This window comes from Topomyia yanbarensis, chromosome 2, assembly GCF_030247195.1.
Source record: "Topomyia yanbarensis strain Yona2022 chromosome 2, ASM3024719v1, whole genome shotgun sequence".
Lineage (NCBI taxonomy): Eukaryota > Metazoa > Arthropoda > Insecta > Diptera > Culicidae > Topomyia > Topomyia yanbarensis.
Window position 1 is genome coordinate 272,146,009 of NC_080671.1, and position 24,604 is coordinate 272,170,612.

The 24,604-nt window shown below is 41.6% G+C and overlaps 1 protein-coding gene across 4 annotated transcripts in view; it reads left to right on the forward strand.

Moving 5' to 3' along the window:
* The window catches only part of LOC131678512 (nose resistant to fluoxetine protein 6), a 1,156,332-nt gene that overhangs the window by 511,783 nt on the left and 619,945 nt on the right, over nt 1-24,604 (forward strand). For 3 of the 4 annotated variants that reach the window (XM_058958712.1, XM_058958713.1, XM_058958711.1), the window contains one exon: nt 16,103-16,362. In XM_058958712.1, the coding sequence (XP_058814695.1) occupies nt 16,103-16,362 (260 nt within the window). Of the gene's footprint in view, nt 1-16,102; nt 16,363-24,604 lie in introns of those variants that run through there. The other variant, XM_058958714.1, reaches the window with a different exon arrangement.

Consider the following 24,604-nt stretch of genomic DNA (forward strand, 5'->3'; position numbering starts at 1 on the left):
AAAGCTTCCAGGAATCACGGGCAGCAGCAAGAAAGTCTATCCATGACGCCAAGAAAAAATCATGGGAAGACTTCATCGCGAAGATATCACCAAGTTCAACTACGTCGGAGATGTGGCAGACAGTGAACACGTTGAGAGGGAAACACCAACACCGCCCAACTGTCATCAAACGGTCCAGTGGTTACACGGATAAGCCAGAAGAAATAGCTGAAGAACTGGCGCAACACTACAGCGAAAAATCCGCAACCTCCAGTTATTCGTCGTTGTTCCAGAAGGAGAAAGAAAAGGCCGAACGAAACCGCATAAACTTCTCGCCAGATAGCGATGATATTTACAATTCGGACTTCACCCTGAATGAATTGCTGTGGGCACTCGACAGAGGAAGAAATGGCTCTTCAGGACCGGACTGCATCGGCTATCCAATGCTTCAGCGACTTCCATTGTCTGTGAGAACTGCCATGTTGGAACTTTGCAACAGAATATGGCGCAGTGGTGTATTCCCACCCTGTTGGCGAACCGGAATCATCGTACCAATTCCAAAGCCAAGCTCGGATGACGCGGGTCCAGCTGCATTCCGTCCAATCACGTTAATTAGTTGTATGGCGAAGGTGTTCGAGCGAATTGTCAACCGACGGTTAACTACCGAGCTAGAGTCGAACGGGCGTCTCGACAAACGACAACATGCCTTCAGATCTGGTCGGGGTACTGACACATACTTTGCGGAGTTGGAGAGGTCATTACCCGACCGTGACGAGCACTGTCTGATAGCGTCGCTAGACTTGGCCAAGGCGTACGACACCACCTGAGATATGGCATCCTACGAACACTGCAGAAATGGCAAATACGCGGAAGGATGATAAACATTGTCAACAGTTTTCTGGCAGAGAGAACGTTCCAGGTCAACGTAGAGGGGCATTTGTCGCCAGCACATCCGCTGGAAAATGGTGTGCCGCAGGGCTCAGTGCTCTCTGTGACACTATTTCTCGTGGCTATCCAACCCATCTTCAGCGTGGTTCCGAACTCCGTACAAGTGGGAAGAAAGACCAGTCGCTGCTCCGAAAACTTCAGGCCGCAGTAAAAGCCGTCGATAAATGGTCGAGAAGTGTTGGATTTACGATATCTGCGACGAAATCCAGCATCTTCTATTGCAGCCCTAACGTACACCGTGAACCCATGCATGCGATAAAGATAGATGGTGTAGCCGTTCCGACACAAACGCTGCTGAGAACTCTCGGTGTCACTCTCGACCGATCGCTCAACTTTAAAGCACATTGTAAATTGACGAAGAAGACGTGTGAATCCAGGCTGCGTATCTTGAAGATGATCGGTGCCAAGTTGCCCCGTGGTCAACGCACCTCTTTACTTCAAATCGGGTCCGCAATTGTTACCTCGCGACTCCTCTACGGCATGGGACTTGTAAGCAGAGGAGGAGATGCCGTCATCCAAACGCTCGCTCCTACATACAACAGGATGATACGGTTCGCATCCGGTGCATACGTCACGAGTCCAATTCTAGCAATTACGGCAGAAGCTGGAACCCTACCATTCGACCTACTCATTCTTCAAAATATAGCCCGCTTGGCCATCCATACGTTGGGAAAAAGCAAGGATAATGCCGATCTCCCAGTACATCGAGCATCCGAACATCTGACAGAGGTGATCGGAATCCCTCTTCCAGATATTTGCACTCGTACGCGTTTAGCTGTACGAAGATAGTAGGAACCCAAGCCCCAGATCGTGTGGGACATAAAGAGCCGTGTGAAAGCTGGTGACCCCTCGGAAATTGCTCGGCCTGCTTTTCAGGAGCTCCTAGCAGGTCGTTTCAACCGTTCAACTATCGTCTACACGGATGGCTCGAAAGACGACAATGCAGTAGGTGTGGGAGTGTATGGAGAATACTTCCAACAATCGGTTGGTCTTCCATCGTCATGCAGCGTCTTCTCGGCAGAAGCGTTTGCAATCAAAACGGCGCTAGCAACACATAACACGGTCAGTGATTTGGTGGTTATGTCTGACTCGGCCAGTCGCTTATCGGCATTAGAAGCTGGCACATCGCAACACCCGTGGATTCAGCAGATTGAAAACATGCTACGAGGCCGTCCAATCTAGCTGTGCTGGATTCCGGGTCATGCTGGTATCCATGGCAACGAAGAGGCAGACCGCCTCGCAGGAGAAGCCAGGGGTAATGCCCCTTTGCAAATAGCCATTCCGGGAGCAGACGCGAACAACCGAATGAAAACAGCTATCCGAAATCAATGGTTCCGTCGATGGTCTGCGTCTACTGAAGTAAAACTTCGCGAAGTTAAGTTCGACACAGGGAAGTGGACTGACCGCGAGAATTCGGCCGAACAGCGAGTGCTTACCCGGCTTCGAATAGGGCATACCCGGCTAACACATGACTTTCTGCTAAAGAAAACCTCACCACCAGTGTGCGACTGCTGTGGGATCATTGTGGATGTCCGCCATGTGATCCTCCACTGCAGAAAATACGACGACGTTAGAAGGAATCACGATATCGAGTCGACTAGTCTGCGAGCGGCTCTGCGCAACGACAGGAAAAATGAGGAGAGTATGGTAAAATTCCTCAAGGAAACTAACCTATTTAAAATGTTATAAAATTTTATTTTGATTTGTAACTGATAACTGATAACTGCATTGTAAAATTTACAGGTAAAATAATTTCTTCCGACACGAATGCACCCTTTCTAGGTGTAAAGTGTAGTTAATAAACAACAACAACAACAACAACAACAATTATTATTATTATTATTATTATTATTATTATTATTATTATTATTATTATTATTATTATTATTATTATTATTATTATTATTATTATTATTATTATTATTATTATTATTATTATTATTATTATTATTATTATTATTATTATTATTATTATTATTATTATTATTATTATTATTATTATTATTATTATTATTATTATTATTATTATTATTATTATTATTATTATTATTATTATTATTATTATTATTATTATTATTATTATTATTATTATTATTATTATTATTATTATTATTATTACTATTATTATTATTATTATTTTATTGTTGCTTAAGTAGCGTAAGACATTCATCTTTTTTATACTACAACGATCTTACTTGGTAATGATTATTAACATTGAAAATTCATCTGAGTTGGAAACACCGTTCCGTACAGTACATACAACGCGCTTTGGAAAATTTCACACTGTGTTTTTTCGGTGTTTTTCGCGATATTCGCGGTTTATTTTTGAGCGAAAACACGAGTGAAGTGGTTTTTCAGTGACTGACAGTGAAAGTTTCACGAAAATCGGTGAAGAAACGGCTGAAATAAGTGGATTTTAGTTTACCCACGCGGCAATAAAATCAAAACAACCAGCCATCGCTGTGGCTACCAGTGCGGTCGCCCAGCTAGTTTCATTCACTGGCTGTGCCGGCTGCGTGTGTGACGGTGACGGTGGGCTGGAAGCAAATTTTTTTTTGAGTTTGGAAAACTGACGAAAAGTTTTTAAAAAAAGAAAAATATTTTTTTTTTCTTGCTTGATCTACCAAAAAGAGTGGTACAGTGTGGTACAGTGCGAATTGGACGCTACAGTGCGTGCCAAAAGTGTCGAAACAGCAAAAAAAAGGAAAAAATTGAAAAGTGATTTTTTGCACGTTTAATCCATTGAAGGCAACGTAGAAGCGAAAAAAAGGTAGCTGCGATTCTGCCTGCCTACAGTGTGGCCCAAAATTGTTGGAACACTTCGAAAAAGTCGACGTTGAAGGGGCAAATAAGGTAAGATCTTTCCTTTTCTTCACCTTTTTTGTCCATTTGGGGTTGGTATCGGGTGACCGTGCCACATAGCAGTTTCCAACGTCTGGTGGTGTAATCCAAGATGGCGGCCGCTAGTAGCGGTGATCCGGGAGGGTCAAGCCAAAGGAGATTGCCGGAATTTATGGATCCGACGAACAAATTTGGTGAACTGACATTCCTGCAGCTGACAGGTAAAGACGGCGTACCATTGCCAAGAAACCCGTTCGTCATTGGTAAATCGGTGGAGGTTGTCGCTGGAGGCCCAATTGAAGGTGCGAATACCGAAGCTCAAGGGACACGGTATACCCTTCGAGTTCGGAACCCAGTCCAAGTTACCAAACTAATGAAGATGACCAAGCTCATTGATGGTACTGATGTTGTGGTTGAATCCCATCCGAATCTGAACGTAAGCAGATGTGTTATTTCCTGCTACGATCTGATTCACCTTGAAGAGAAGGAGGTTTTACAAGAAATTATAAGCCAGGGAGTGATTCGTGTACAGCGAATTACACGAAAGGAAGAGGAGAAAAGAGTGAATACGCCAGCGCTTATCTTGACCTTCTGCAAGACCACCTACCCGGAATACATGAAGATCGGTTTGCTTCGCGCCCCTACCCGCCCGTACTTCCCAAACCCGATGCTTTGTTATGGATGCTTCAAATACGGTCATACTCGTGTTCGCTGTCCTGGCCCGCAACGTTGTCCTAATTGCTCTGGAGAACATCAAGGTGAAGAAAAATGTCGAGCAGCCCAGTTCTGCCTAAATTGTAAAGGTGATCACCAACCAACAAGCCGCCAATGTCCAAATTATAAAAAGGAAATTGAGGTCATAAAAATAAAAATCCGCGACAATTTGACATTCCCGGAAGCGCGCAAACGAGCTGAACAGCAAAATCTTGGAAGTTACGCCCAGGCTGCAGCGCAACCGAACGAGATCCTGAATAAATTGAAAGAACTGGAGCAGACAATGAAAAAGAAGGATGCGCAGATCGTTAAACTTCTGGCAGAGAACAAACGCAAGGACGAGAAAATTGAGCAAATGATGGCGTACATCAAACAACAGTCCGCCAGCCAAGAAAAACCACAGCACATTAAAGAACAAAAACCAACGAATCAGACGGCCGGGCCAATAACGCGATCCAGGAACAACTCTCCAGCGATAAATACGGACTCAAAACGAGGAAGACCACAGAAACAACAAACCCCTTTCAGCAAACCAACGACAACCTCACCGGATAATTTAAGCCCACCGCCAAAAAGAACCGCTGCCACTACCACCAACGAAACGATGGAATATTCAGACGATGAAATTGAGATTACCGAGACGCCTCCTAGCCAGCCTCTTCGATAATTCTCATTTTCATCAACGTTTGGATACCAACAACAACCCACGCACGAATACTGACCACGAGATAGATCGGTTTGGAAGAGAGGAAAGTGTAGTACTCCTTCCAACGCAAGTACAGCAGGATGAAGAAACTCTCCGGGCCGTCATACCCCAACCCGTTGATAGTGAATTCACCTCTGTGGCCGATAGGAACACCGATTCTACCACTTCAACTAACAAATCTACAAACCAGAGCAACCCGATCGTCATCTACGTAAAAACGAGCATAACTACACAAAGTCTATCCCCAGTGCCGACCGCAGTCGGTGTTCGTGAACATAATAGTGTAGTTTGTACGGCAGCGGTTGGCACTGTGGGGCTGGACCTTCCCCAGGTCAGTTCCGAAGTCGTCAATCCCCTCGCAGGTACTGCTTGTTTTGATGTTCTTTCAGGTTTGAAGGACAACATCGACGATACGCTCCTTCCACATCATCACTTGCTATCGCCCGGAGAAGGCCCATCGAGATCATCACTTCGAGATAGAACAGCTGTAACAACGAAAACTACACAAAGTCCCCAGTGCCGGTCGCTGTCGGTAGTTCTGGAAGTAATCGTGTAGTAGTTTCGACAGCGGCTGGCACTGTGGGGCTAGACGTCCCACAGGTCAGTCCATCTTCAATTTATCTCCGAACGAATTCTGTTGCGGCTTCTACCGTTACAGATGCGACCAGCAGTAACCGGTTTGGGGAAGAAGAGAAGAAAGTAGCTTCCCCACTTCATCATGAAGGGATCGACCGGGGGGAAGAGGACTGTCCCTACTTCCCAGATATACAGTCCTCGCAATTCTCCTCCTGGCTTTCCGCCGGCGAAGATACACCGCAAGAACAGCTGAAGCATCATAGCACCGATATCCCGGTTGAAATCAGCGCAACCACGTCCCGGTACCAACGGAACACACCGGCGAGAACCCGCAGACTATCAACATCGTCTTCGTCAGCGACTTTTGCCAATCGAGACAGCAGATGCTTCGCCCTTCAATGGAACATTCGGGGCCTGCGAACCAACATCAGCGAGCTTAAACAGCTGATCTGCGAGTACGGACCGAGCCTGATAGCGCTTCAGGAAACAAAAGTTGACAACCGAGTAGTCGCAGCAGATTTCATCGGCAACAACTACACTCTTTTGCTGAAAACTGGGAGTTGTCGATACTGGCAACAAGGAGTAGGTCTTGCCATTCGGGATGGTGTTCCATTCGAACGAATTGATACCGACGACAGTATACAAGCTATCGCAGTTCGGATCCAACTGCCACAGCAAATGACGGTGGTGTCGATCTACGTCCCTCCCAATACTCAACAGTGTCAAGAACAGCTGGGTCACTTCCTCGAAACGCTTCCACGTCCAGTGCTGGTACTAGGCGACTTTAACGCGCACCATATTTGCTGGGGTTCTACGAAATCTACCGCACTAGGCCACTTCATCGCCGAAAAAACGCTATCGGAACGATTACTCATCCTCAACGACGGATCGCACACTCGGATTGATCCAGCTACCGGTATTACTTCGGCTATTGACCTCTCGATCTACTCCGAATCGGTGGCTTCGAAATTTGTTTGGCGAACACTTCCGGACACCCACAGCAGTGATCACTTTCCCATTCTCGTTTCCATTCCCGGACTGTCGACTATCCGAACGAAAAGACAGAAATGGATTTACGACCAGGCAGATTGGGCAACCTACGAGCGATTGACCGCCAACGCTATTCGACCGGGCGTCGAAATATCAATCGACTGTTTCGTTGACCGGTTGATTAGAGCAGCAAACACCGCGATACCTCGCACTACCGGCAGAGTCGGTCCCAAAGCGGTTCCGTGGTGGTGTCCGGAGGTGAAAGTAGCTATCAAAAATCGGAGAAAAGCACTTAGAGCACTGAAGCGTATACCAGCAGAGGACCCACGAAAAGCGGATGCACTGAAAAGCTTCCAGGAATCACGGGCAGCAGCAAGAAAGTCTATCCATGACGCCAAGAAAAAATCATGGGAAGACTTCGTCGCGAAGATATCTCCAAGTTCAACTACGTCGGAGATGTGGCAGACAGTGAACACGTTGAGAGGGAAACGCCAACACCGCCCAACTGTCATCAAGCGGTCCGGTGGTTACACAGATAAGCCAGAAGAAATAGCTGAAGAACTGGCGCAACACTACAGCGAAAGATCCGCAACCTCCAGCTATTCGTCGTTGTTCCAGAGGGAGAAAGAAAAGGCCGAACGAAACCGCATAAACTTCTCGCCAGATAGCGATGATATTTACAATTCGGACTTCACCCTGAATGAATTGCTGTGGGCACTCGACAGAGGAAGAAGTGGCTCTTCAGGACCGGACTGCATCGGCTATCCAATGCTTCAGCGACTTCCATTGTCTGTGAGAACTGCCATGTTGGAACTTTTCAACAGAATATGGCGCAGTGGTGTATTCCCACCCTGTTGGCGAACCGGAATCATCGTACCAATTCCAAAGCCAAGCTCGGATGACGCGGGTCCAGCTGCATTCCGTCCAATCACGTTAACTAGTTGTATGGCGAAGGTGTTCGAACGAATTGTCAACCGACGGTTAACCACCGAACTAGAGTTGAACGGGCGTCTCGACAAACGACAACATGCCTTCAGATCTGGTCGGGGTACTGACACATACTTTGCGGAGTTGGAGAGGTCATTACCCGACCGTGACGAGCACTGTCTGATAGCGTCGCTAGACTTGGCCAAGGCGTACGACACCACCTGGAGATATGGCATCCTACGAACACTGCAGAAATGGCAAATACGTGGAAGGATGATAAACATTGTCAACAGTTTTCTGGCAGAGAGAACGTTCCAGGTCAACGTAGAGGGGCATTTGTCGCCAGCATGCCCGCTGGAAAATGGTGTGCCGCAGGGCTCAGTGCTCTCTGTGACACTATTTCTCGTGGCTATCCAACCCATCTTCAGCGTGGTTCCGAACTCCGTACAAGTGTTGCTGTACGCCGATGATATTCTGCTTCTTGTGTGGGGGAAGAAAGACCTGTCGCTGCTCCGAAAACTTCAGGCCGCAGTAAAAGCCGTCGATAAATGGTCGAGAAGTGTTGGATTTACGATATCTGCGACGAAATCCAGCATCTTCTATTGCAGCCCTAACGTACACCGTGAACCCATGCAGGCGATAAAGATAGATGGTATACCCGTCCCGACACAAACGCTGCTGAGAACCCTCGGTGTTACTCTCGACCGATCGCTCAACTTTAAAGCGCATTGCAAAATGACGAAGAAGGCGTGCGAATCCAGGCTGCGTATCTTGAAGATGATCGGTGCCAAGCTACCCCGTGGTCAACGCTCATCTTTACTGCAAATTGGATCCGCAATTATCACTTCGCGGCTTTTGTATGGCATAGGGCTCGTTAGTAGGGGTGGAGATGCTGTCATAAAAACCCTGGCACCAGCATACAACAAGATGATTAGATATGCATCTGGAGCATACGTCACCAGTCCGATCATAGCCATTATGGCTGAAGCAGGTATTCTACCGTTAGATCTCCTCATTCTCCAAACTGTAGCCCAATTAGCCATCAGAATGTTGGGATTCAGCAGGGAGAATGCTGACCTTCCCCTTGTTTGCCGAGCTACCGAACGTTTGACAGAAATAGTCGGAACTCCTCTCCCAAACATCTACACCCGAACGCGACTATCTGATCGAAAGTGGTACGATCGCACACCCCAGATCCTTTGGGAAATCAAGAAGCGTGTAAAAGCTGGAGACCCCTCGGGTATTGTTCGTCCAGTTGTTCAAGAGCTCCTGACAAATCATCTCAGCCGTTCAACAATCATCTATACTGATGGCTCGAAAGATGATACTACAGTAGGCGCGGGAGTATTTGGAGAACACTTCCAACAGTCACTTGGCCTTCCACAGCAATGCAGTGTCTTCTCAGCAGAGGCTTTTGCAATCAAAACAGCGCTAACAACATTCAACACGATCAGCGATTTAGTGATAATGTCCGATTCGGCAAGCTGTTTATCGGCAATCGAAGCCGGTACATCCCAGCACCCGTGGATCCAGGAAATTGAAAACCTGCTACGAAACCGTTCAATCAAGCTTTGCTGGATTCCAGGTCACGCTGGCATCCGTGGGAATGAGGAGGCTGACAGACTCGCAGGAGAAGCGAGGAACATTGCTCCATTAGCTATATCTGTTCCGGGGGCAGACGCCGTTAAACACATCAAAACAGCTATCCGAAACCAATGGTACCGTCGGTGGTCAGCGTCCACCGAAGTCAAACTGCGTGAAATCAAATTTGACACAGTGAAGTGGACTGATCGTGAGATTTCGGCAGATCAGCGAGCTCTCACAAGACTACGAATAGGGCATACACGTTTAACGCACGAGTTCTTGCTGAAGAGGACCTCTCCACCAGTATGCGACTGCTGTGGAGTCACCTTAGACGTTCGTCATGTGATCCTTCACTGCAGGATATACGACGAAGCGAGGAAAAAGCACGACATCGAGCCCACGAGTTTACGAGCGGCGTTATGCAACGACAACGACAGCGAGCAGAAAGTTTTAAACTTCCTTAAAGAAGCAAACTTGTATAAAAAAATTTGAAGAAAAACTGAATTGTAAATTATTATTTCAATGTTAATGAAAGCGAAATTGAAACTATTTTTTCCGACACGAATGCACCCATCTGGTGTAAAGTGTCTTTAATAAACAACAACAACAACAACAACAACAACAACATTGAAAATTGAGTTCAACTAATTTTTTTGTGCTTCCTATTCAATTCAAAAATTCTATGCATTGCTTCCTAAACACTTCTAATGAGTGTATACGTTTGAGTGAATCCGGCAGAGAGTTCCACATATAAACACCTCGCACAAAAAAGAGTTACCGTAGAAGGATGTAAAATGGGTTGGAATTGTGAAATTGTTAACCCTTGCGCTTCGAAAAGGTTGTAGTTTCTCAAACAAATGATTTGGACTTTTTGTATATATAATTTTGTGCAATAATATGTAACAACGAGCTGTTATGAAATTGTCAAAAGTGAAACCAATTAATGTAGAATGTAGATGAGTTACTGAATCTCGACGCCTTAGACTATAAACAAACCGAACACAAGCATTCAATGCGATTCTAAGTCGTCCAAGAGTTTGGGCGGATACACTAGGAAGTACAAGTCGCACAAAGTGTGGCAATATATAACTTTTAAATAGCTTAAGTTTTGTCTGTCTAGAGATCAAGTTGGCTTTTGAGTACAAAGAACGTAGGCTTGCGTAGATCTTACCACACTGACTTAAGACGTATTTGTCCCAACCAAAATTGCTTTGAATAAAAAATTCAAGACTTGTCGCATGTTCTACAAATTTTATTGATGCTTCTCCAATTTTTAGCCTGGGATAGTCACTAGTTCTATAGCGCGAAATTAAAAGTGCTTTTGTTTTGCCAGCATTTAATTTGAGTGAGTTGGATTCAGCCCAACGTCTTATATTATCTAAATCCTCATTGATTAATTTTTCAATTGTGTAAAAATACAGCTGCACGTCATCTGCAAATAAGTGTATGTAACAATGTTTCAAAATGCAGGGCATGTCATTAATGTACATGCTGAATAAAACGGGTCCGAATCGAGAAACTATCACCCACATGAACTGCTTGCTTTCGGTGCTTCAAATACAATTCAATCAAGCTAACTGTGTTCATTTTGAAACCAAAATTTGCTTGAAGTTTTTGACATAACTTTGAATGAGATACAGTGTCAAATGCCTTTGAAAAATCGAGCAGTAACATCACTACTTTGCCACCTTTATCAACAATGGCACCAATATCATCGCAAACTTTTAACGTCGCTCTTTTCGTACTATGACCAGTGCGGTAACCCGACTGATGTTTATAAATTAAATTCTTATCGTGCAGATATGAACATTTTTTTTTTTATTATACGTTCGAAAACCTTCGACAGAGCGCAAAGAATACTTATTGGCCTCAAATTATCTAAATAACATATATTGTTGCGTTTTCTCAGTGGTAGAATTTTTGAGTACTTCCAGGCATTTGGAAATTTGCATGACAAAATTATTCTGTTGAACATATGAGTTAAAGGCTGCAATCCTAATGGTTGCACAAGTTTTATGAATTTGATTGGAAGTTCATCTAGACCAACGGCATTTGAGGTAACTTCATGGATAGAATCGACTATTTCAAAGTCCTGGATTGGTTTAAATTGAAATCCATCGGTGTTTTGTATATAATTCATCGTATCAGAGTTATGCGTTGTGGAAAAATTGTTTTGAAATGATAAGTTAATTTCATCTGCGCTAAAATTAGTTTCTGTGCTATTTGGAGGTGTATTGAAACCCAAGTTACGCAGCCTTTTCCAAAAAACCTGTGAAGGTAGGTTTGTTGATAATATATTGTTATAATATGTTTGTTTTGCTTTTATAACTATGCAAATATCTTGGTTTCGTGATCGTTTAAAAACGCTAAAGTCGTCCTCGTTGTGCGTAGATTTTCATTTATGATACAACAAATCGCGATCAATCCTGGCTTTTTTCAATAAGTGAGCTGTACCAAGGGTTGCAACATTTTGAGTTTTTTCTAAATATGCGAAGTGGGACGCAGGTATCGTGAAGTATCTTCAAGTTTGAATTAAAAATATTTACAAGAACATCAGGGTCGTCAATCGAATGAAAATGGTTCCATTCGAATTTGTTAAATTCATCCAACATAAAATTAGGATTCTTGTAGTCACGATAATTCAAGTCCGTAGATATATTGTCTGTGTTAAATTCGATGGAGGAAAAAATCAAATCATGATGGGAAATATTGGGAACACTTATTTGTCCAAACCTTAAAATAGTTTCAATTTTATTGGTTGGAGCATGTTCAGGAGTGTTTCAGTTCTAGATTCATAATTTTGACAGTTCTATTATATAAAACTAAAAATATTAAAACTAGAACTTGCTGTCCCCAGCAGCAGTTGTAGCGGATGTTCTATTCAGTTTAAAATTCATGTCTCGCCATTCCTTCAGCGTTACTGCATTCAAATTTATTTTTCTCCAGTCTAACGGGTCTAAGTGTATGTGCTGAAAACTTTGCATGTATTTAAAACACAGTTCTAAACGTGTTTTAAAATCAGCAACAAATATAACGGAGTCGTATAACAGTTTTAAATTTTGAAACAAAACTGTTCGAAATAATAAAACAAAACGCTCTGCTGGGGATGTGAATGTTTCAGTTCCAGTTCTACTTTGAAATTCCTATACAAAATAAAACGCTCCTGAACATGCCCTTAGGGCATGTTCAGGAGTGTTTCAGTTGTAGATTAATAATTTTGACAGTTCTATAAAATAAAACTAAAAATTTTAAAACTAGAACTTGCTGTCCCCAGTAGCAAATTTAGCGGGTGCTCTATTCAGCTTAAAATTCATTTTCCGCTATGCCTTGAGCGTTACTGCATTCAAATTTATTTTTCCCCAGTCTATCGGGTCCTAGTGTCTGTGCTGAAAACATTGTATGTATTTAAAACACAGTTCTAAACGTGTTTTAAAATCAACAACAAATAGAACGGCGTCGTATAACAGTTTTAAATTTTAAAACATAACTGTTCGAAATTATAAAACAAAACGCTCTGCTGGGGATGTGAATGTTTCAGTTCCAGTTCTACTATGAAACTCCTATACAAAATAAAACGCTTCTGAACATGCCCTTATGATGAGATCTAGCTGAGATGATCCATTTTTTGTGAAAGAAAGTGGGCTCAATTCCAACATTATGCATTGACAACGAGGACGTCATATCTCCAAAACGATCAGATTTTGTATTCTTAGTTAACATGTTCGTATTAAAATTACCAGTTAGTACTATTTTATCATAGAAAGCTCCGTACTGAAATAATTTTTCGTGAATTAGGTCGGCGCAATCTAGATCGGGGTGGTTATAAAAGAAGCCGATCAAAATTTTGTCCTGTCGAAAGCCAATTTCTATGAACATAAATTCAATTGTGTGTCCTCGTATTTCAACAAAAGACATTTCTAAAATTTTATACTGAAAATTCTTTTTAACATACATTACAAGACCGCCACCAAGCCTTCCTAGTCTATCGCTCCTCACTATATTGTATCCATCGACGAAGATAAGGTTCGAGTCTTTTCTATCATTGAGCCACGTTTCACATACACATGCGACGTCTACTCTGGAAATATTCATAATCTGACGAAGCTCATCGAATTTAGTCATGTTTCTTGCGCATAAACTCTGAGCGTTAATAGAGAACATGGACAATTTATTTTAAAAAAATGCCGATTTTAAAACAATACCAGGAATGCAAATGTTTGTGAAGATGTTTGGTTGTGTTGAACTAGCCATAGTCTTTTTGAAGAAGTGTCGAAAAGCAATGCATCTGAATATTTGAATAAGAACTACTCCGACTACTACACATTATAAACAAACAATCAAAATCTATCACTGACAATCAATTTTACACAAAAACAACCTCGAAAAACTTTCATGAAATATAAAATATCGTGTTTACGTACTAAATACAATCTTCTTAGTAATACAATATAATGTTTACTTCACATCCTTGCTCTCACTTGAGTACTAAAGCTCTAATTTTCATAACTTTCCCTACCCAGTAATCTCTAGCTAATTGAAATGTCGTTAAAATTGTAAGTAGGGGTTTGCCCACTACTCGGGTTCTTGTTTGCCCGGCGTACTCTTCTTTTCAGGGTGGCCTAGGTGCCTCTACAGAATTTCGGATTTTCGTAACAACAAAAAAAGTAAACAAACAAATGAATTAAATTTACCGTGTTTATTTTTCTCCTACTCTCCACTGCTGCTGATGCAGGATCCCAATGATACTGGTGAAGGGAAGGCGGGCGGTTTCCTTCCGGCAGGCCGGGGCAACAACGGCCGCGTACTCGTCTGGGTTCCGTTGGCTGCTCCGGCAGTGGTCCTTGGCGTTTAGCTAGGGAGGTGAGCTTGGCTCCTTTGTTGGAACCTCCCTAGCGACGAATCGCCGGATCGTCTACTCGCCGTAAACGATCCTGGAAGTTACCGCAGTAAACTTCCCAGGGGGAACCTTTGTCCACCCTGCTTCGTTCTCCTTGGCTATTAGCTATAGAGGAGAGCTAGGCTCGTTCGACTTATCCTCTATAGCGAGAACGGTCGATGTTCGGTTCCTTGTTAATTAGCCGGGGTAGCAAAAATACTCCTTTGCAATTAGCTAACCTCTTTTGGCGAACCGACACCACACACGAGTGCCCGAACCACAAGCCGGCACTTTTCGACAGGGATTTTACTGTCACACGCGCGCACTAAACTCCACAGTTACGGTGGCGCAAAACTGTCCCGAAAGCAAAATACTCTGGACGTCTGTTCTTGCTCGTGGTCCGTCACTATCTAAACTCGATGGCCGCCTTCCGCACTCGAACGAAAATACCAACACCAAAAAACCCGTACCGCCGCATAGCTTCAGCAGTAGGAGAGCGGTGGCCTATCTAAGCCCTATGTTAACTATGGTCAATTGTCAAACAAAAATTACTACACCTATCTGAACGCACAAAACCGTTCACAATCGCGAAACTATATAAAAATTTACAAGAAAAAGTGAACGGTATCGAAACAGCGGTGAGCATAAATTTTCGTAAACAATACACTCTACGTAGAGAGTACGCACGAAAGGGTGTATTTCCACCCAGTGCTAAATTGTTACCCTGACGGGTTACAAAATGTAAAAAAGAAAATGTGACCAACATAGTAGAAATAAAAATGGAAAAAAGAAAAAGGAACTGATGGGAATCCCTCGGGAGCGGTGGGTAGCCGCTGTAGACACAGCCATTGCCTTACACAATGTAGCAAACCCGCTACGACTGTAAGCACAGTGACAATAGTCTAATAAAAATCTTTCCCGGCATTCGAAAGGCCCAAATAAAAGTATTTTAAAATTGATTGCGAACGCAACGGTGATCAATATATTTGTTCGTAAAAATATATTACTAGGATGCTTAAAACTTTCATTTCTGTTTTAATGTACTTATTATTTTCTTTTTAAAATCGTAGAAACTTTGTTAGCATATGAAATCGTTCCAATCTGCATTGATGCATTACAGAAATATATCTATATTCTTTGTCTGCCACAGTGCAAACAAAAATATGAAATATAACACTTGTGAATTTAAAATGTTCATGCTGTCAAAGTAATTTTTTGTTTGACCTTTGTTTACTTTTTATTTAAATTTCGCTGAAAAAAACGCGCACAATTTTAATTCGCAGAGTATGATCTAACCTTTATTTATAATTGATATTTATTCCTAACTTGTGAAAATTCGCTTGAAACGAGTATAAATATCCTCCCACTGTGTCGACAGGTATCGTGTTCAATTAGAATGACATTCACAGTTCATTTTGTATTCAAATTGAAATATTTCAACCAATTTTTCAATCAAAGTTTAAAATAACTATCATGGCACCAGTTACAAACCATGGTTCAACCACCTCAAACTTATTTTCTTTTGTGCATTGAATATTATGTCACTACAAAATGCTGTACATCATCGGCCAACTAGAAACTATCCACCAAGTTAAAGCTCTAAGTTCAGAAACATATCGGTTACATGTTGACAAAATTGTTCTCACACGCTATGGAACGAGACATATGACGAAGAAAAGCTATTTTACTGCAAGAAAATATCGGAATGAAAAACAATTCTCCATGTTGTCTAATGCACTCATTTTCTTTAACATGAATTTGATGTTTTTTAACATTGTCGTGTATCGCAGATCAGAACGCAGCCATATAAATGACAGTATCGTTTGGTTAAAGCTTACCAAATAGTTTAGGCCGGTTTAAAAGTTAGTCCGGTTAAAAAATAATTAGTACGCGTTTGAGCTTACGACTATTAAAGGTCTCTAGAACATGTTATTTAATTAAAATTCTTTTCTCATTTTCAGTGGACGATTCGTCTGGAAAATATAACCAAGGATTTTTCTGGGGCAACAACTACTGGACCGGATCGATAACACAGTGCTCCTTCATCAATCAGAGCAAAACAAGAAGCAGAAATTTGACAAAAGTTGTAAAGAACACCGATTTATCTTACATCAACGGAAACTTTCTTGAAGCCTCAGAGATGATGCATGAAAATCCACCTTTTAATACTGGTTTTTACATGCTGAAAGTTTTGCTAAATAATACTCACAAGTTAGGACCGGTAAGAAAATTTTCCTTTTTAAAAGAAACTTTATCCGACCATTTTTTTTATGAAATATAGGCATATCGTATCATTGCATCGCGTAAATTCTCAATATAATTAATGGTTGCAATGTAAAAGCACCAACATTCTTGGAAGATTACTTTCTGTGTATTCTGAGAACTGTCAATTGAGAAATTCGAGTTTAAAATGTTTTAAAATTCAGTTGAATTTTATAGATTCTTTGAGTATCCTATGGCTCGTATTTAAAAGTTTATAAACATATCATATTGAACTTTCGATACCATCGTCCTTTACTTTGTTACGCTTTAAGTTTCGACGGAGAAAAAATACTAGCGGCGTACTGCTGATTTTCGGATTTTTCATGTCGTATGGTCCTAAGGTCTTTAAATTTATAAAATACTATTAAATTTAAATCACGGAAACATGTTTCCTTGTTTCTCCTAGATAGAGAAATCCAAAGGATTTTCGTCTGGTTTTAAACCTAATTACAATTCCTAAGATCTGAAGTTCTTGAAAAGGTTTGATGTAATTATTACTATTGTTGAGTAAGCTTTGTTCCATAGGAAAGTTTAACATATCGCTTCACCCATATCAAGCATAAAAACGTTTTTAATCCACCTAACAGTGTGATGAGACATTTCTTTTAACTCTTATCACTCTCTTCGGATATTATATCGTTTGAGAACATTTAGAACTTGATGCTTCGCGATGTTTTTGATAACACATACTACATGGGATAGTGGCAGGACTCAGAGAATCGCTCAAATCAGCATAGGACAACATCAGTGCTAGAAATCTCAAGCCAAATCAATGGAAAGCGAAAAAATGGCCCATAAAATAGACATACAAACGAATTATTGTTAATGCTCTGTTACTAAAATATCTAAATTGTGGTGGGAAAACTGAATTTTCCTGAAGGGCTTATATATTGTACTGAGCCAAAAAAATCGAAATTTTTTTTTGAATCGATTTGAAGTTTATACTTTACTCAAATTTCCAACGCGACTGAGAACTAAGAAATCAACGCTTTTTCTTGAAAAGGGCGATACTAGCAGTGATACCATTCCAAAAAAAAACAACAGTTAATATTTCCAGACTTGGTTTTATTTCCTATTTAAGAACTATTGTGTTTTTACATCCTTGATTGCATGATTCAGTGATCGAAACCCAAAACTTCATGAAGTATTTGAAATTATTAAATTAAAATTTGTTTTTGCTATTTACATTGACAAAATGATAGTATCGCCCCTTTGGCGATTGTTTACTTTTTCGGTCCCACCTATCAGCATTGAAGTATCGCCCTTACGTTTTTTACAATATCTACCGTTCTACACCACCGATTTCGTCCGTGTTTTTTCAATAGCGATCACTGTTACTATTTACAGCTGGTATCAGCTTGATAATCCTAAAAAATACGAAAAAAAACAGTTTCGCCTCTAAACTGCTAGCAAAAAAAGTATCGCCCTGTTTGTTTGCATGGAGCGTGGAGGGCGAAACTTTAAATAAACAAACAAAAATACAATTTCGCCCGTTGTATTTTTTGCTGTAGTTTAAGAAACCAATATCGTAGAATCCAAATTTTTAGGTTAATTTGTTGCGTTTCAAAGCCCTCATTCGCATGTATGAAAAAAGCCTTATGTTTACATTTGTAAGTATCGCCCTTTTGACAAAAAAGCCTTGAAATGAAATCGCAGCTTCTGATATCACGCTATCTCTGAAGTGCATGCGTGCATATTTCCAAATTTTACTTCGACATCGACTTTTGCTAAAGGTGACTTCCCAGTAGTATCCTTGATTTGAATTATTATCGCTAATCCTAATGCCAAAGAACAAATAAAAACCTCTCGAAAACGAACCGTTTGGAAAAATCGTCATCATTACTGGAATTTTCATTTTCACGAATCTTTTCGATAACCTTCCGTCACTTGCGTTAATGCACTGGGTGCACAGTGCTCTGAAAATTTAGCGAAATCGTCTTAGGGCACCAGCGGGTCTAATTCAGAGCTATCTGCGCGGCGAGTTAAATCTGTAAAGAATACTAAAAGTTAATTTCTATTCCATAATTTTCAGTTCAGCAATTCGAGAGATCGTGCTCACCGCAAGCCATGAAAAATAGACTACGTTGTGAAGCGATGGTCACTATTTATTTAAAAAATCGCGGTTAAATAAAAAAAATAAAACTATTGAAAAAATTCAAATAGTTTATAATTTTCATAAACTTATTAGGAAAAATTGTTTAATAAGCTTTCGTAATATTGTGTAGGAAAAAAGCTGAAAATTTCAGTATTTTCTCTATCTGCAACATATAAACCCTTAAGTATACCAATTAATTGGTATACGAATTGGAATAGGTTCGCCAAATTTTAGAAGAAGAATATAAAATAACCCCTTGAAAACTACCTAAAAATTGTTGTAGTTCGATGCAATAAAAAAATCTCCAAAAATGAAATGTACCTATTAATGTGAAACACAGTGAATAATACATACCATAAAGACCCATTTTTATGCATCTCATGGCGTATTTTAGGCTGACAAAATGAGGACATTGACTAAAGCGGGCAATTTTTTTTCTCTTTATAATAAACTGAAGCTGTTAAAATATTCTTCCCGTACCTTGATGTAGTCTGATAACTATTTCTGATTATGATGAATTTTTCTTTTTTGCATATTTCCATCTTCATGATAAGGAAAACATGCTCAAGAAAGGATTTACTCGAATTCAGTCTTGTTCGTCTGCTAGAGCCCATCAAACATATGTTCATATTTGGCCGATAAAATCGGGGTTTCAATGTATTATAATACATATTCAGCATTCGAAAAAGTTTCTTGTGAACGAGTGTAGAACGACTTTGTTTCTACTTACTTGAAATCAGCGGCGTAGCCAGAAATTCGGTTTGGTGAAAATCGATCATACTGTCCAAACGGCATAATTCCGAAACCGTAATTTTTGAAGTTTTAAAATTATGCAGAAATAATTTTTCAGAAAATAGTAACAGAGTTCGTGTCTAGCGAATTTGTTGAGACTTTATTGTAGTCATAAATATTAGCCTGAGAAAATTCACCATAAATACTTCTTGGACGATATACCGTCAAAATTATTTTATCAAATGATGCGCTGTTTAACGTTTGTAAATCTCATCGAAGATACTAAACCTCCGAAATTGGCGGTTTCAAAATGATGCTATCTTGACCTTAAATTACTGTTTTTAAACATTTGACCTATACATATAATTGGTCATACAACAAAAATTAAATGCTCATCAAAATCGATCAGAACCTGCTAGAATCGAATGGAAATCGTCTTTTTTTCATAAATTTCTCTCTACATTCGGGAAGTGTTATCCTCGTTATCAGGTATGGGAAAAATACATTCGAAATTCATTCATCTGTATTCATCTTCTGATACCTCTCATGCTACCAACCGTTGTGTTTGTCTCACGAAGTAAACGCCAGGAAGTATACACTGAGCTTGTCGCAAAGCTCATTAGCGATAGCAGCTGTGCGGCACTCAATTGACTCCCGTTCGCTCTAAGTCGGAAAGCCTCTCATTCTCTCAATATTTTCTAAGAATGATGTTTGGATGTGAGTGAATCAGATTGGAATATTATTTTTTTGGTTTGCGAGCCACTCGATGAGTCTAATCTTGATTCAATCATCATATCCAATCATTGAATCGTTCAATCGGTTCTCTATCCTTTGTAGTGGTAATATATGGGTAGAAGTGCAAAGGTAAAATAGCTCAAGATGCAGGATTTTTAATTTTTACATACGCAAGCTTATCGTTTAACGGCTAGCGTGACCTACAAGTTACTGACTTTATTTCTTCTGTATCATGTTGAAGTACTTTTTACTATTTCAGTAGGGGAACCGGGGGCAAGTCCGACACCCTAAGCGCAATCATTTTTCTAAAATACCACGAAGCTCCAAAAATTGTATATTCTGTGCATAATCCTTGTTTAGATGGTTCTTAACAAGATATATTTTTTCAGTGTTTCAAAAAATTGGATTCATTAAAAAATATTGGTTGCCAAAAGGAGAAAAATAACATTTTAAAAACGCTGCGGGTAAGACCGACACCCCGAAGTGGCAAGTGCGATACACTTGTTAGCTTTCTTTTTGTCCATTTTTTCATACAAAAAGTGTGGTGTGTATGTGTGATAAAGTGTAATTATGTGTATATGAGTATGTGTGATGCAAATGCATGCTTTCTGGAATATAATCGCGTAGCAAGAGGCAAAGCATACGAATGCGTGGTGTGAATAAATAATGTTCAACACTTGGTTTTCCCCATTAATCTTTTCTCGCTTTCTTACCGCTTGTGAAGCCATTCTAAGAAGTAAGATCAGTTCTGCAAGAAGAATATATCCCCTGTTACTAAGATTCATTCACTTAGAAGTAACATACCCTTTTGTAGTGAGCTATCCGGTTCGTGTTATGATTTTTCGGAACTCTGTTGATCAACAATCCGGCAGAATAGATTAGAATGTGCGGCAAAATACTGGTAATTTTCAAAGCTTTTGTGCTGTTAAAACCTTAAAATGTTTCAACTAAAAATAACATCCAAGTGCGCATAAACTTTGCTTTCGCATATTTTGATTATTTTGTGACGTTGGATGAATCTATATGGCATATATGTGTCTCGAAATACTCAAAATAATCGTACTAATGATATCCTGTTATTATTGTATGATTTAAAATTTGATATCTGGGAAAAGTTATGGGGTGTCGGGCTTACCCACGGTGTCGGACTTGCCCCCGATTCCCCTATTCATGAATCTGTCTTCCTTTTGTGCAGTTAAAATATTATCGTTACAGTTGAAAACTGGAAAATCCTATCAGCGACAATTTTTTCTCTTTTGTTCAATGCTAATTCACGACGTCGGGAGTAGTATGTTCCATTGCTAAAAACAAAAGAAAATACGATTGTGTCTGGTTGGATTTTCCAGTTTTCAACTACAACCACAGTATTAAACAACGGCTTTGGATATCATGACATTCATGTTTATAAAGTTCAAAAATAGTGTACGAGGTGTTATAACGACCAAAGGGTAAATTTGAAGAAAAAAAATGCATTAAAACATTTAAAATGATCCCAACGGAACATACCTGTAAATACTATTAAATCATAGTAAAACCAGCCACAATCAGTTTTAAATGAAGCAATGAGCCGCGATCGGTTGTTTTATTTGATTCGAAATTCTGACAGAAACCTCAAGCCAGCATAAATTCTGAATGTGCTTTACTGGAATGAAATAAGCTGCTTCGGTAACTACCGATCGAGCCAACCCCATATAGTTTAAAAACTCTTTAATCGCGTATAAACGTCCTTAATTGCTAAATTGGACAATATCTTTTATTTTCTTATATAAATCTGAGAGGGTGCTGCCAACATTTGTTCGAGTTGGCGCGAAATTCGTCATATTATAAATGGATGTATTATAAAAGATGGATGAACTGACCTGACCATTAAAACGTTTCTGTTGGAAAAGCCTTTGCACTCCGTAACACAATTAAAACTACTTTTAGAAAAATACTAAAACAAGGTGGTCTAATTGTTAAGGCTCAATATCATCAATATCAAGTATATCATGTAGAGCTTTTTTCTCGGCTTGCTTTTTTCATTGTAGGACTTATCGACTCTCCAAAAAAGGCTATTGGATGCGTGGTACGCAGTTTTTGAACACACCCTTTTATTTTTACGAGCACTACATTTATTTGCTTTCACACATAAATAACGAGCATAATCCTGACCAATGTTCCCAAAATATTAGTTTTGTTTCGATTGTGTACAAAACTTAATTTGCTCAGATTAAAATATTCTATATAAACCAATTTCGCGTTTCTGGAAAAATCAAAGTTGACAAGTCGGGCCGTATATGGCACGCTTATGTAAAATAAACGTACGAAATCTCGAAAAACAAAAAAAGAACAGTACACAATCGTCGTTTTATGTTTTATACTAGGGTGTCTTATATCACAATATCCGACAACACTTCCAAGCAGCCCTTTTGTATCTTCAGTTTTTAAGCCGAACGTCTGCTAGTGTCACTTTCCACCAATCACGAACTGGTTCAGGATTGGTTCAAAAACAGGGGACAGAGCTGGCGGATCTAATCCTAGGATAAAAACAAGTACCCATTAATGCGTAGAAAACTACTCATTTTCAATAAAAGTGGAATAACCCATTAAATGGGTAAAGCATTTGTACCCATAAATGAGTACAGACCTTGTACTCCGCTAGCGAATGACGGATCTCAATAGTGGCATGTCTGTAATAATATACGTACATGGAACTATTGAGAACCAGAGCTACAGGTCCAAAGCCCTGGTAAAGGAGGATGGTTGTGATGATCTGGGTAGGTCATAACCCCAATTCCAAGGCGTGAAGCGACCCGTGCCGAGGGATGAGTGATCGAGGGGGTGAAAAAGATACTCGATCGTTAACGGAGCCTGTGGGGTACCTGGGCAACCCCCACAGTAAGCGTCCCTTATAACGCTAATGCGGAGCTCTGGCGTGGCGGACATTTATTTCTCGCGCGACTCGTGGGATTTTACATGGAGTTAACAAAAAATAAAAATAAACAGTCGGAGGTGCCAAACCCCTTCGCTAGAGGTGGTTTGGCGAGGTCTCCCCCCCGTGTGGAGAGTAGTGGAGCGATGAGTGCTGCATCTGAAAGCACCAGTGACCCCCCAGCAGCGGTTGGCAATAGCCCTACCAACGCACCGGACGGGCCATTATCGGCGATGCGCAAAGTGGTGGAGCAGCTCAATGCAATAATCGAGTACACTAGCGCAAAGCAAAACATAAGCAAGGAGTTAAAACAGAGTCTCCTGGAACTCCGAAAAACTGTTCGTGTCGCAAGACAGAAACAGCAGGCTTATGCCAAGAGGGTGGAATGTCGGGAGAAGTCCGACAGAGAAACCCAGACAGTGGCCTCCAAGAAGGAGGGAAAAGAGAAGGTCGATACGGGCACTCAGACAGTGCCCTTCACCTTCTATGGAGCAGCCACGTCGCTTGAAGCGGCGGCCGAGTTCCCCTCGAAGGGAAAAGGCAAGGGCAAGGGCAATCGTAAGACGGCGTCGAATGCGAAGCGCCCTAGGACGTCGCCAGGCGAGGGTGCAAAAAGCGACACCACACGGCGTGCAACCTTTAAGGTCAAACGCCGTTTGGGCGAGGTAAGCGAGGGCGAGAGTGACCTCGCTGAGCAGAGTGTTGGTACCAGCAACCCGGCGCGACCGGGGCAGGGGGGCCCAAACCCCTGGACGCTGGTCACCAGGAAGAAGCCGGCACCGACACCGGAGGTACCGCGGCCCGCGAAGAAGGCCAAGGACAGAGGCGAGGCTTTGTGGTTGAAAACCGACAAGGACAAATATGCCGATCTCCTAAAGTCGATGAAGGCGGCCGAAAGCCTTTCGGCCCTTGGACAAGATGTGCGTAGCGTGAAACGCACCAACACGGGAGAAATGCTTCTGATGCTGAAGCGAGGCGCACAATCTAGTGCGGTATACAAGGCCTTGGCCCAAGAGGTCCTTGGTGAGGGCGCCCAAGTCAGGTCGCTAGGGGCGGAAATGACTCTCCAGTGCAAGCACTTGGACGAGTTCACGACCGCAGAAGACGTCGTCGCAGCCGTTAAGAAGCATTGCGACGTCACAATCGAGCAGGCCTCTGTGCGAGATGGACCCTCTGGCACCCAAGTAGCCTACCTCAGGCTACTGAAGGCGGATACCACAAAGGTAACCGAGAAAGGGAAGCTGAAGATCGGCTGGTCGGTATGCCCTATTAGTATACCCCAGCCGCCTGCAGTGGATAGGTGCTATCGGTGCCTTGAGTCCGGCAACAAAGCATACGAGTGCAAAGGCATAGATAGGAGCAAACTATGTCGTCGCTGCGGCGAGGAGGGACATAAAGAGCGGGGGTGCACTAAGACACACAAGTGCCTTATCTGCACCGCTAAGAAGCAAGCCCATAAACATGCTATGGGCGGACCTTCGTGTCCCTTCGGTGAGTTAAATAAGAAGAAGCCGTGAACGTCACACAGCTAAATCTTAACCATTGTGCAGCAGCCCAACAGCTGCTGTGGCAGTCGGTCTCGGAGTCGAGGACAGATGTCACCCTCTTATCAGACCCGTACCGCATCCCTGCCGGCAACGGCAATTGGGTGTCGGACGGGTCTGGAATGGTGGCAATCTGTACAACGGGACAGTTCCCGGTTCAAGAGGTAATACACCCCTCCGCCGA